This window comes from Podarcis muralis, chromosome 6 (genome assembly GCF_964188315.1).
Source record: "Podarcis muralis chromosome 6, rPodMur119.hap1.1, whole genome shotgun sequence".
Classification (NCBI taxonomy): Eukaryota; Metazoa; Chordata; class Lepidosauria; order Squamata; family Lacertidae; genus Podarcis; species Podarcis muralis.
In genome coordinates, this window is record NC_135660.1 from 84799344 (window position 1) to 84814020 (window position 14677).

Consider the following 14677-nt stretch of genomic DNA (forward strand, 5'->3'; position numbering starts at 1 on the left):
CTTTTAACCTTCTGCAATGCCACGAAATACTTGTTGAAATTATTTTGCTAACTCAATAGGATGCTGAGAGGCTGGCCCAATCCTGCTCTGTCTATGGATAGGAAGCCCTGGGGAGCACCTCTGCCACAAGCCGCATCCCGTGTTGAATTTTCATAATCTTCAGTCGCCTGCAGCTGGTGTAATCTCACCCTGAAACTCCTGCAGTTACCCAGAAGGTATTCTTTCCCTCTTTCTCTTCCAATTACAGGATGCAAAGCGGCCCACGCTGCTTGAAGCGAGGCTTAAAACCGCAAGCACTTAAAATAACAGAGTATCAGCAACTTAATCCACAAGCTCGCAGAGGAGGCGCGCTGTTTATCCCCGTGTTGGACGTCGGCGACTAAGAAAAGAAACAGAGCGAGGAGGAGGAGGAAGGCTAGGAACACATCAGTCACAGTGAACACAAGGAAGCACGGAAGAGAGTCCGAGGAACTTGCAGAAAGAAGACAGAATATTAAGTCACAAAGAGGTACAACGGTAACAAGAAGGGAGCTATGCCCACCACCTTGAAAGAGGCAGTGGTACACTCCCTCTCAAAGAGGTCCTCTCTGGAGCCAGAGGTTTTGGGAAACTACCGTCCAGTCTCTAATATTGTTTTCATGGTTGTAGAAAGTCAGCTGCAGGTATGCTTGTAGAAGATCTAGGTCTCTTCCAGCCTGGTTTCAGGCCCAGTAATGGCCTTGGTCTCCCGGATTGATGATCTCTATCGGGAGAGAGACAGGGGTGTGTGTGATCTTGTTGATTCTTCTTGCCCTCTCAAGAAGACACACCATTGACCATGGTGTTCCACTGGAGCGACTGCAGGAACTGGTAGTCCATGGCACTTATTAAAACGGTTCTGCTCCTACCTGCATCGTCACTCCCAGGGGGTCATTGCTCGGCTCATGGCTTTTGGGCTGTGGGATCCCACAAAGGTCCACTCTGTTTCCTATGCTATTTAATGTCTGTATCAGTGTTGGGAGCTGCCATCTGGGGATTTGAAGCATGGTGTCATCAGTATGCTGTTGATATGCAGGTCTCTCTCTCCATTTCAATGGAAACAGAAGAGGCTGTGAAAGTGTTGCACAGGTGCCTTGGGGCAGTGATGGAATGAACCGAGGACTCAATAAACAGAGGCTGAACCAAGATAGGGCAGAAGTGCTGTGAGTGGGTGGTTCATGTGTCTGAGAATTTAGGTGCACGTCCTACTCTGAGAGAGGTTATGCTCCCCTCGAAGAATCCAGTTCATAATCTGGGAGCACACCTGGATTCAAACTTTTCACTTTTCTGTAATAGGAGTGCTTCATGGCCAACTTACGCCAGTTGGGTTCCTATTGAGGATATTCAGCGAGCCAACAGTGAAATGGGATTGAGGATTGGAGTGATCATTCTGTGATAATTATGGCAGTGGACAAAGCTATATTGTAACTTTTGAATATTGTTGTTGTTTAGTCGTTTAGTCGTGTCCGACTCTTCGTGACCCCATGGACCAGAGCACCTATTAGGCATTTCCATTCTCTTTTCTGTGCCAGGAGTTTTTTGTTTTTGATCAAAATTTTATAATTTCGTTTATCTTCAAACCAGCCCGTGGGGAGTTGGGGTAAATTGGCAGATCTATAATTCTTGTATTTTTTCAGTAAGTTTAGCTTCATGTCCTGACATTCTTGATCAAACCAGGGTTTGGAGTTTTTATATACTGAGGATTGCCTACTTGGCCTGTTCCTTTTTTCCTTCAGGGAATCTTGAAGGAGTGAAATTAACTCCTGAAATAAATTTATCTTTAATTCATGGCTTGAGGAAGTTATAAGGTTTTCTCTCTTAGTGAGGAATTCCTTTGAGCATAGCCTACTTGAAATTTCCTTATGCAGTTCATCTGTCCATCTGATACGCGAATATCTGAGCTCCAGAGCTGTAGGGCTCGAATGCTCGATTTTCTCAGCGCAGGATAAATCCTTTCCCGCAGCTACGAGTGCACTTAATGGCAGATGGTCACTGTCTAAGCGCTCCTCCACTTTGCATTCCAGAACTTTGTTTTGAAGATCATACGACACGATTATATAGTCAATTGTGGAGGCGCCATTGTTAGATATAAATGTGAATTCTCCGACCTTCTCCCCCTCTGTACGGCCATTTAGTATAACCAAGTCCAACTTGTTGACCAAGTGTAATAGGCATAAGCCGGCATAATTGCAGCCTTTATCCTTTGAGATTCTAGCTGGTATTGGGTGGGTTTCCTCTATAATGGGGACTGTTTCGTGGAAATGGGCATACAAAGCCTCATCAGATTGTCCAGTTCTGGCATTTAGGTCGCCTGCCACCACTACAGAGGCATCAGGAAATTGATTTAATAGTTTGTCGAGATACTGTTCTAACTGAGCCCAAGTATTTCTTATCAATCTTTTCTCTCTTTGTGGGGGTAGGTATACGTTAATCAGCAGCAAGCTGTGGGTTCTCCACTGTACTTGCACAGCTGTGGCCAGATGGTCTAGTGGGTCTAGTTTTTTAAATATGGCCCTTAGCCTTGTTGAGATTAAAGTAACTAACCCACCTTTAACTCGCCCCCCTCTAGTACTTAAAAGACCTGGGAGGGAGAACGCAGAAAAACCATTTAACTCCACTTCACTTGTGCTCCAGGTCTCCTGGAGAAACACAATGTCATGTCTCTGGATATATTTAACAAAGGATTGGTCAGAAACCCTCTTTTGCCAACCTGCAATATTCCAAGTTAGCAAGGCAAGGTTGCACGTTGTCTTGCCAAAAATTGATCTTAGTCAATTTGCCTTTGAAAGATTTTTTGGGCCTATCTTTTTATCTGTTGGTTGGATTTCATTCATTTTGGCAATATCCATAGATGTATTATCGCCCAGGTACTCAATGGAATCAGTTGAAGGGTGCAGCGTGCTAACATTAGTGATCAGTACTCCTTTTTTTGGCGAATCTACCTTGAGGTGTTCTATTTGACTGATACCAAGTTCATCCTCATCCAGGTATCTCATGCTGGTCCAAGAGCGCGTTGTGGTTGTCATAGGGATGGTTTCCTTCTTAGATGGTAGATTGTTGCTGTCCCTTACGCACTGTGTTAGATCTGTTGCTGTCAGGTTTATCTCTGCAGCTGCAGAGGTATTATAAGGGTAGTCTTTCATGGTTGCCATAAGGATGGTTTCCTTCTTAGATGGTAGTTTATCCCTTGCGCACTGTGTTAGATCTGTTGTTAACAGGTTTACGCCAGGCACTCCTGTCTTCCACTGCCTCCCACAGTTTGGTCAAACCCATGTTCGTAGCTTTGAGAACACTGTCCAACCATCTCGTCCTCTGTCGTCCCCTTCTCCTTGTGCCCTCAATCTTTCCCAACATCAGGGTCTTTTCCAGGGAGTCTTCTCTTCATTTTGAATATTATTATTATTATTATTATTATTATTATTATTATTATTATTATTAAATAGGCTAGTTCACCAACCACAGCCATTTCTGGACCAGGTTGCCTGACCTCAGGTGTCCATGCTCTTTTCCTGCTTGGACTACTGGAATACACTCTACCTGGGACTGCCCTTGAAGACAGGTTCCTATTCATGTGGAGGAAGCCTAAAAGGCCATTAACTTGGTATAAACAAGCTTCCAAATTGCCCCCTCTTAAAAATCAAACCCCCCCATTGGAACCTTGGTTTTAAACAAAGTTTTTAACCCCCTGCTTCTCTCTCATTTCCCAAAGGCCATTTTGGTTACATCTGAAGTTCATGAAAGCACAAAGGCAGGTATGAGCCATGCTGGAAACAGCTCCTCCAAGAATCAAAACTCAGAAAGTCGAAGCCGTTATGAGACACCAGCACTTTCTGAATTGCAGAGGCTAGTTTGGAGCAGAGGAGGATCCGACAACCATGTGGATCAAGTCTGGCCCAACCTCTACCTTGGAGACGCGTAAGGAAATGGAAGGATTGCATCTTGTTACTTACCAGTCAGAAGGAGAGCAGAAGGTTAAAAATCCTATAAAATAGCAGCAAACAAACTGGGATCTCAACATCCAAATCCCACAAAATAGACTAGTATAAACCGGTTCTGTAAACCAACTTTCTATCAGAAACATGGACAAATTAAAACCGACATAACCTTTAAATGCTCATTTGAGAAGGGAAAAACACAGATCAAGCTAAGTACAACTAAAATATAATATTACAATTAAATACAATTAAAACATACAGTGGTACCTCGGATTATGAACTTCTAGAGGTCCGTTCTTAACCTGAAACGGTTCTTAACCTGAGGTACCACTTTAGCTAATGGGGCCTCCCGCTGCCGCTGCACGATTTCTGTTCTCATCCTGAGGTAAAGTTCTTAACCCAAGGTCCTACTTCCAGGTTAGCGGAGTCTGTAACCCAAAGTGTGTGTAACTCAAGGTGTTTGTAACCTGAGGTACCACTGTAAAATTGCTTTACATAAAACTATTACATTTTGTGAAATTTAAATGTTCAGATCCCAACTTGTTTGCACACACATACAAAGTCCCTCCACTGCCAAGGAAAACCTCTTTTGCTCTCTGTCGCAGACACATACATGACCTTTGGGAAGCAGGTGAGATGACTCTAGGACCCTGTCTGAACCCTCATGCCTCCTTCCCCAAATCCAGCAAACTCAGTGCCTGAGCACCCTTTGTGCACCCCTAAATCTGCCCCTGTTGGCCTCAACATTGGGGACCCACCTGCCCTAAATATTTTACTGTATTAGGGAGGCTGTAGGGACCTGGGCGCCTCAGAGTTGGCGCCTATGCCTTGCCTTATGGGTGGGGCAGCCCTGGGTGAAAAGGGACAGTCCTGGATTTACAGAAGCCACTCCCGGTTTCTGATTTGATCCTAGAACGTCTCACCTGTCCTTAGGACGTCCCTATTTTCATTGGATAAATGTTGGAGGGTATGAGGCGATGAGGTGAGTAAGGGCAATGTAATAGTAATAGTAGTAGTAGTAGTAGTAGTAGTAGTAATAATAATAATAATAATAATAATAATAATAATAATAATAATAATATATTTATACCCCACCCATCTGGCTGGGTTTCCCCAGTCACTCAGAGATTTTACTAGTTGGGCCAAGGGCTACATTGTATAGAAACAATTTCGGATGTGCAAAGACTTTATTAAATACTTGGGTATAATGATTTCATCAGATATAGACCAAATTGAAAAATTAAATTTGAATCAAATTATAAATGAGATTTCTTTTGATATTGAAAGGTGGGGACCTCTAAACCTTTCCCTTTGGGGAAAGGTAAATGTTCTCAAAATGAATGTTGTTCCAAAGCTTTTATACATTCTTAGAGGATTACCAATACATATTCCCAAATTTTACTTCCAAAAAATAAATCAACTACAGTGGTACCTCAGGTTAAGTACTTAATTTGTTCCGGAGGTCCCACATTAACTATTGGGGTCTCGCACTGCTGCTGCTGCCACGCCACCGGAGCACGATTTCTGTTCTTATCCTGAAGCAAAGTTCTTAACCTGAAGCAATATTTCTGGGTTAACGGAGTCTGTAACCTGAAGCATATGTAACCTGAGGTACCACTGTATTTAGATCGTGCCTATGGGGTACAAAGCCACCAAAAATTATCACTACATAAAATGCAACTTCCAACTCCCAAATCTGGAATTATATCACCAGGCCTACCTGCTGAGTAAGACTAATGATTGGGGAGAAAGCAGGAATCCCAATGCGGCTACTCTCGAATATAGTTTCTTTGAACCTCTTGTAGGGTGGACTAAACTCGTCCCCAATTTTATGAAATATCCTATTATCCTGGAGACTATTAAAGCACCTATAAAAATTTGGATGAATATAAATAAAAATAATAAGAATGACCCCTATCAGCGTGAGAAATTAACAATATGGCCAACCCAAAATTAAAAATTGGAAATCAAGTAATAATTTGGCAAAATTGGATGAAAAAAGGTATTTTGCCTTTGAATCAATTAATTGATGAAAATTACAAATTTGTGGAAGTCATAGGTATATCAGTATTCAAATCTGAATTGTCAAATTGTGTTATTAGTGTTATTATGGTTTTTGTTGTATGTGTCTTTTGCGGTTGTTGTTTGTATTGAAAAAATGATTAAATATTTTTTTTAAAAAAACAACAACATCTAGGCGGCTCCCAATGGAATATTAATATTAATAATAAAAATAAAAAAGTGATAAAACATCAAACATTAAAAACTTCCCTAAACAGGGCTGCCTTCAGATGTCTTCTAAAAGTCAGATACCGGTAGTTGTTTATTTCCTTGGCATCTGATGGGAGGGCGTCACTGCTGAGAAGGCCCTCTGCCTGGTTCCCTGCAACTTCACTTCTTGCAGTGAGGGAACCGCCAGAAGACCCTTGGCACCGGACCTCAGCATCCGGGCTGAATGATAGGGGTAGAGACGCTCCTTCAGGTATACTGGGCCGAGGCCGTTTAGGGCTTTAAAGGTCAGCACCAACACTTTGAATTGTGAACGTGACACAGAGAGACCTGTAGTCCAAAAGAAAGAGGGAGAACAGAAATTATTCCTCCAACTCCATGGCAAGGGAGGGAAGCCCTAAAACTGATTCTGCCTGACAGAGCAGGTTGTAGGGAGCCATGGTCCGGTAAACAGGGAATGTGCTATGAATTAGAGATGAGACGCAGGTGCTCATTGCTTCTTGCTTCCTTGAGGCTCAAGAGGCCTCTTAAATAAGCCCATGTCAACATGGAGCAGGATCAGCCGCAGCAACCCTTTATCATCTTTTGACAGATGGGCAGCTCGAAGCAAAGCCATTCTGCAGAGCCTTGGCATCACCCACATCCTCAACGCAGCAGACGGGCCGTACAACATCAACACGGGCGCTCGATATTACAGAGACCTGCCAATCGAGTACTACGGGGTGCAGGCGTTTGACGACACCTCGTTTGATATCAGCGTCTTCTTCCAGGATGCTGCGAATTTCATCCACAATGCCTTGAAGGCTACAGGAGGTAAGAGGGAGATAGCGGGAGGAGAAACAGCCTTCGAGATGCGAGAGGCACTCGGTTGCCAGCTGCGTGGGCCCAAAGCTGCTGCTGTTCCCTTTAATCTTGCCGCATTTAGCAAGGGGCTTAAAGCTACTTAAGGATGCTTTGCTTAATTGGTCTTTCTTGCTCAGGGATGGGCTTCCCCATACTAGATCTCCAGGAAAGGAGGAGGAGTGGCACATGTGGGGTTGTCACTCTTTAATGAACCTCTTCCTATGCGTTTGATGGAAGCTTAGCACTGGAGCAGGTGAAACCTTTCCTAGGGTAGTGATAGTAGGTGGCATAGAAAGCATCGATTGAGTAATTTCTCCGTGTCTGGCTGAAGTTGAAGCTGCAGAAGCAAGTCTAGTTTGGAAAAAAGCAGGAAGTTATTCCCGTCTCCCAAATCCTATATAAAAAGTTATTGGGCTATATCAATCAATCTGAGAATTGTTAAAGTTGATTAACCACCTCTTTTCTCGTGGGCCAATGCTGACTTTACATAAACATGCATAGCTCAACCACTGAGCCTCTTGGGCTTGCCGATCAGAAGGTCGGCGGTTCAAATCCACAGGATGGGGTGAGCTCCCATTGCTCTGTCCCAGCTCCTGCCAACCTAGCTGTTCGAAAGCATGCCAGTGCAAGTAAATAAATACGTACTGCTGTGGCGAGAAGGTAAACAGCGTTTCCATGCACTCTAGTTTCCGTCACGGTGTTCTGTTGCACCAGAAGCGGTTTAGTCATGCTGGCCACATGACCCAGAAAGATGTCTGCGGACAAACGCTGGCTCCCTCGGCCTGAAACAAGATGAGCACCACAACTCATAGTCGCCTTGGACTGGACTTAACCACCCAGGCGTCCTTTACCTTGATTTTTACCTTCTCATTGGCCAATGCTGACTTTACATAAACATGTGTAACTCAAGCATCTCATTGTAGGTGTCTTTTTATGATAACCCAATGCAGGGCTTCTAAAGTTCACCACCAGTACATAGAATTAGCAGAAGGAACTGCATCTCATCATTGGCCCTGGGTGTTGTATAGAGTCTCGTTCTGCCTCCGTCATGGACTCTTCAATGCTTTTCCAGGGTATCTTCAGACGGGTGTACCTTCAGGGAGAGAAATCCTTCCCACAGTTACTATTGTGTGTCAAGGCCCCAAGGCCTCCCCCTTTATGTTGAATAATTGCATCTGGACACCGTATACTGTATTAGGTTAATGGGCAAAATTTAGACCACAACTTTATTGGTTACAGAATGTGAGTGGTATTGGCTTAGGCATTGGAATTGAACCGATTATATCTGACACCTGGCCGCCATGCAGGAAGTCTCACAAGGGTTAAACCACCAGTAGGGGGAGCCCTGTTGATGCACACCAACTCGGAGCTCCCCCAGGGTCACTGGAAGGTCATGCCATGGCCCTAGCCTCCACCCGGGCTTCGGACAGGAACCACGACACCCAGATTCCTTTAACGGAATACCCTTTAAAATGGAGGGGGAGGTGATGGCCACACCTCCCCTCCCCCAAACCAGGCTTTACCAATGCCTAACCGCCAAACCCTATAAAAGTTGTGACGATTGCTACAAGGTAGGCGAAAACCAAATGACCAGTGCCAATTTGCCAAGTGGAAAAATTCCTACCAGGCCCCTCGGAAAACCAAGGCAACCAACCGAAGTCCATAGCACGGCCAATACGACGAACACATGAAAAGAGGGCAAACCAGAAGGGAGATCCCCTGTGTGGGAATAAGGCTCTGCCTTTGCTGAGGCACACCTTGCACCCGGCATGCCACAGCATGCCAAGGAGCCTTCCACTCATGCTCCACAAACTTGTGGCCTCTTGGCTAGCAAATAGGGTTTTCCCCCTGACCATTTGTCCTCTCACAGATTTGGTTACTCGACATAATGCTTGGCTGGAGCATGACCAGGGACGCAGATGAAATCAAGTACCGGGGGAAATTTTAGGGAAACACCTGCTAACACGTGTATTTGATAACGCTGGAAATGTGCTTAGATGGAAATACGTCATGTTCAGAGTGGTTTCACTGCTGTTTCCAATTGCTGACTTCTGTTAATAAAAGGAGCCTCTGCACAGCTAGTCAGCAGCTTGCTTGGAGCATGCTTGCCAGCTTGCTCCTGCACCGCTCACCTGCATCCAACCTCCTGTCATCCTCCGTTATTCCTACACCCTGGCTGCGTGGCTGCTTAAAAGGGGTAAGCCACGCCCCCCATCTGACTGGATTGGCCGGCCGGGGGTCGTGATGCGGCCGGGGTCTCCCTGATGAGGTGGGGGCCTGGCCCAACCTCCGCTGTGTGTGGAAGCGCTGGTCTTAACCTTCTATGTTCCACACCAGTTAAATGCTGTTCTTTTGTTATTTCTTTGCAGGCAAGGTATTTGTCCATTGTGCCATGGGGTTAAGCCGCTCAGCCACTTTAGTACTGGCCTATTTGATGATCCATGAAAACCTGACACTCGTGGAGGCCTTAAAATCAGTGGATTCAAACCGAGGGATCTGCCCAAACACAGGGTTCCTCATCCAGCTACGAGCCCTGGACATCAGATTAAATAATGAGAGGAGAGGTGCATTGGCATAGTGATGCAAGCCCTATAAAGACAGGCAATGCTGCAGCACCAACGCTCAATTTGGAATAATTACTTCAATTTGGAATAATTACTTCAAAACTGCTAAGCTTTTACTTCAGTCCCACACAACACCCTAGATGGCCAGTGTCCTCCACTTCTAGGTATGCATGATAAATGATGGCTCCTCGATAGAGTACAACATTGGTTTGCTGGACTTGAGTGGGATCACACTGGTTATTTAGGGATGCCATATTTTGAAGAGCGAAAAAGAGGACACATTTGCCGGCACCTGGGGCGAGGGGCAAGGAGTGAGGGAGCAGGTGCATTCTACAATGTCCCTTCAAAAAATACAAAAACAAGGACATTGTCCTTTCCTGCATCATGCAAAATTCACACAGTCTGTCTATGTTTTGCACTTGGCTGTCTATTACCGCATATGTAACACAAAAAGTAGCCTGCTTCCACAACCCCGGACATTTTGGCAAATTCAAAAAATCCATCCAGACAGAACTTTTACCCCTGAAAAAGAGGACATGTCCTGGAAAAAGAGGACGTGCGGCAACCCTAATTTGTATACCACCCTTCATCCGAAGATCACCGGGTGCTTCACAACAGAAACATACAAAATGAGAACACAAAATACATAATCCAAGCAAAAGCAAACCAATAACCGTCCCGTCCCACACACCTTTAAAAGGCCATAGAATAGTTATGCTATCATCACTGTCTTTTTGAGAGAGGGAGAAGCAGAAAAAGAGGGAGAAAGGCAATAGAAACAGGTCATGTGTTGCAGTTAAATATAGGCTACAGAATGGAGAACTCCAGGATTTATTACATAAATATCTTACCCTTCTTCAGGGGAGCACAAGGTGATTTTGCCGTTCTGTTTTTGCAAGTACTCTGGGGGGTCGGTGATGCTGGGGGGTGATGACAGCCATAAGATGACCCACCGATCCTAGTGGCTGAAAAAGGAATTTTAACCTAGGTCTACCCAGACCGTTTCCAGCACATTTGCTCCCTGAATGAAGCTAATGCCTTAGCCTCCATCCAAACATGTGGTCAAATATGCACGGGCATCGATGTGCTGCAGGTCCCGCCCACATTTTGTCTCCCACCTAATTTGCAAGTTGATGCTGCATCCTGCAAGCATGATACAACGTTGCCCACAATTGTGGTCACCTGTGCTGTGGCTTCACTGCCCTGGCATCTACCCGTGCCCAGCTTGGTGCCAATATTCTGCACGACCTGCAGCTAAGGATCTCAGCTATGTGCTGTGTGAAGCACTCCTGCCCATCTGTCCTGACTCTCCTGGCATTCAGCATCATTGGACGAGCCCTGACCCCAGTATTATCATAGATAGATCCAGCATCGCCTGGGCTCTGTGAGTGCAGCTTTCTCCTGACTGAAGTGCAGAGAACATTCGCAGGGAAACCAAAATGCTTGTTTACTATTGTACTACCAACCTTACTGTATGCTTGTGAAATGTGGACCACTTATAAACGCCATTTCCTACTCCTCAAAAGATTCAATCAACAGTGTCTCCGAAAAAATGTAGACATCACTTAGGAAGACAGGCGAACTAACGCCAGTGTACTGGAAGAAGCAAAGATCACCAGTGTCAAAGCAATGATTCTTCAACATCAACTTCGTTGGAGCGGTCATGTTGTGCGGATGCCTGATTATCGTCTTCCAAAGCAACTGCTCTATTCCAAACTTAAAAATGGAAAGCGTAATGCTGGTGGTCAACAAAGGAGGTTTAAAGACTCTCTCAAGGCAAATCTTTAAAAATGTAGTATAAATACTGACAACTGGGAAACACTGGCCTGTGAGCGCTCCAATGGGAGAACAGCCTTTACCAAAGGTGTCATGGACTTTGAAGACACTCAAACTCAGGACAAAAGGGAGAAACATGCTAAGAGGAAGGCACATTTGGCAAACCCTCACCATGATCAACTCCCACCCGGAAACCTATGTCCCCACTGTGGAAGGACGTGTGGATCCAGAACTGGCCTCGACAGTCCCTTACGGACTCACTGTTAAAACCGAGTTCATGGAAGACAAACTTACTTGGCTATGTGTGATCATCAAAGAAGATTATCAGAGAGGCAGAAGAAACTTTTTCTACAAAAGCACACAAGGAGCATCTCCCAAGGCCCAAACTCCAGCTTGACAAGCCCTGGAGCTCCCTGGCTCTGCTTTCCTCCTCCTCGCTGTTTACTGCTTGTTCACCTGCTCTCTCCAAGCAAAAGCAGCAGTTGTTGCAGATGAAGAGCTTCTTCTCTTCCCCAGATCTTATCACCCTGGACAAGGATTCAGATGAAGGGGCTCAGATTGTGTTTTGCAAACTGCACTGGTCAAGCAAAGGTCCAGATTCAACGCATTCAACAGATTCACATGCTAGATATCTGGTTTTCATCCATGCTCATTTTGTTTGAAAAATGTTCAAGTCGGGGGGGGTGTACTTTAACTTCAATAAAAATAGAAAGCTGGACTGAAAGGAAATTTTCTGTTTGTTTTTGATTGCCGATATACAATCTGTAAAGAGATCACAAACTATTCAATCCTCTACAGAAGTTTCCTGTAATGAGAAGTGGCCATTAAGAAAACACACCATTTAAACATTAAAACAAAATCAAATGAGGCAAAGCCAGGCAAGTGAAGGCATATTATGGATGAAATGAGAGTGGAATTTGCTTTTAAAAGGTTTTTGTACATGCTTTTGTATAAAACAATGTTTGTGTAGCGCTTCATGAACACTGTATAGTAATTTCTACAACCACTTAGAGGTCTTAAGTTTGAGCAAGCAGTATTTAAAATACAAAATAATATAAAAACAAATAAATGTAAATAATAAACAAGTCCTTTCCTGCAAACTCATCTTTTAATGCTGAAGTTGCAAATGTTGCTAGACTACAGATTCCATCATCCCTGATCATTGGCCATGCAGGCTGAGACTGATGGGTATTGGAGTCCAACAACATTTGGACAGCTACACATACCCCATTCTTGATCGAATAACTTAAGACAGGATTCCTCAAACTCTGCCCTCCTACAACTCCCACAATCCCTAGCTAGCAGGACCAGTGCTCAAGGATGATGGGAATTGTAGTCTCAAAAACATCTGGAAGGCCGAGTTTGAGGAAGCCTGTTTTACAGTGTCATGTTTTTAGATAGTTATTCCCACCCTGAACCTATGACAGAGTGGATTGGCAATATGAAATATATATATAATACAGTGAGAGTTTAGTTTAGTGAAATTTGAAATTAATCCACAATCCTAAATGAGATTTTGGCATGCGCTTAGATTCCCACACAAGAAATAAGGTAGCTTTAAAAGTATAGATATGTTCTCTTGATCCTGAATCACTTGTTTAGAGTGCCACTTTGTTAGGCTGGAAATAATCCAGCTAAAATCCATTAGGGAAAAACAACCTTTTGGTGGATAGGGTGGGAAAACAGAAGTGTTACGATTCTCTGCACCAGCAGATGTCAGTATAAATCCAGCGATTTAGAGGAATGAAAGCCCATAGATGACCTATAAAAGATCTCATTAATTATTTTAACAGCTGTAGGCATTATTTACTTATTTCAAGGTGATCCCTCACTGGTTGGGCTATCAAGTTACGATTTTCATTGTGACATGAGCGAGCTACTCAAAATGACCCCCTTACCCCCCAAAATTATTTAACGGCCATTTCAGCTTTGATGGTCACTGCACCGGTGCCCTTCTCTGACATAGTATGACACACATTTGCCACCTGCATCTGACTTCATAAAGGATTTGTGAGGTCATATCCTTGGCATAAAATGTGGCGTAGCAAGGAGCCCACAGCAATCTCACAGTTACGGAGCTGTCTCCTCTTTCGAAGCATTTGTGGCTTTGTTCTTAATCAAATATATGACAGCAGACAGAGCATCTCGCTTTACCATCCCAGTTTCTGCTGGCATAAAAAATATGCAAGCCTTGCTATCTGTTCAGTTGCTTTCCCCACATCCTCTCACCTGGGTAGCAGGTAGCGGGCCCTCAAATAGCCTAGGATGCCCTGATGACGCTAATTGATAGCTGAGAATCTGTTCAGATCTGGGCTGCTCTCCATCGCTGCCCCAGCTGCCTGACACTCCGAAATGTTTGGGAGCCCGCTGGAAGAACACAGATCATGGTTTATAATTAACACAATTAAAAATAGCAGTTGAATAAACTGAATGCAGCAGGACAAGGGGAGCTGTTGTGTAACCAGCAGCCTGTGAGGAAACGCCAGAAGAGTTGTCATCGTCTAAAACAGTCAAGTGCAGTCAGCGGACCTGAACCCCCCCCCCCCAAAAGGCAAGTACTTTTAAGCTTGTTGACAAACAGCTACTCGCAAATTCAGTGCATGCATTGTGGGGTAACACAATGCTTTCAGCACGGGAGCAGTCGGACAACCGCAGCTGTGCGCCATGCCGTGTTGTTTGTTGTGAAGGGCATTCAGATAGAGAGTTGGTTGTGGAGTTGCCACTTCTTTGCAATTTGGACCGTGCAACATGCATCGGAGCAAATATGTGGCAACCTGTCTGTGCAGAAGGGGAAACCCAGTGCAGGTTGTTTCAAGGGTATCTTTTAAATACATATATGAAGACAGAAAAGCTTTAGCCAGGCTGATTTTTGCCCCCCAAAGGCATGACCTTCTAGATACGTATCTGGAATCAGTGTTAGAAACCGAGATATGAGAGCTAGGACCTAAATGGCACCTTAAAACCTAGGCTATGGGTGCAACAACAGAATGTCTAGATGCGCTTTTTTATATATAACAAGAATACAAAGCTGAAAATGAATGAACTGCAGCTAAAATATTATGTTCATTTTTCACAAGGTCTAGTTCTGCCCACCCTCCAATATTCTTAAGAGGGTCTTTTCTCCAGTCTTCAGAGAAAGGCTGCAAGTGGGGAGGCAGGAAAAGGTCCTCCTTTCCTTCCACTCTGCAGTTTTAATCTGAAATCTTAGGAGCAGTACTGCGCCCAGAGCTTAGAAACTGCTCACGCTAATGAAATTCCCCGTCGCAAAATGCGCCTGGAATAATGGGAGTTTTGAACGCCCATTATTCCGAG

The 14677-nt window shown here is 44.4% G+C and overlaps 1 protein-coding gene across 3 annotated transcripts; it reads left to right on the plus strand.

Moving 5' to 3' along the window:
* Nucleotides 1–77: 77 nt before the first annotated feature.
* Nucleotides 78–12600, plus strand: LOC114597049 (dual specificity protein phosphatase 13B-like). Of its 3 annotated transcripts, none has more exons than XM_028729117.2 (4): nt 78–215; nt 3728–3933; nt 6775–6995; nt 9395–12599. In XM_028729117.2, exons 2-4 carry the CDS (start codon nt 3773–3775, stop codon nt 9601–9603), a joined length of 591 nt encoding a protein of 196 aa, XP_028584950.2. In that variant the 5' UTR covers nt 78–215; nt 3728–3772; the 3' UTR covers nt 9604–12599. The 3 variants fall into 3 exon arrangements, with proteins under 3 accessions (XP_028584950.2, XP_028584946.2, XP_077786769.1); XM_028729113.2 differs by lacking the exon at nt 78–215 and adding an exon at nt 260–508; XM_077930643.1 differs by lacking the exon at nt 78–215 and having other exon boundaries at nt 3731–3933; nt 9395–12600.
* Nucleotides 12601–14677: the final 2077 nt, after the last annotated feature.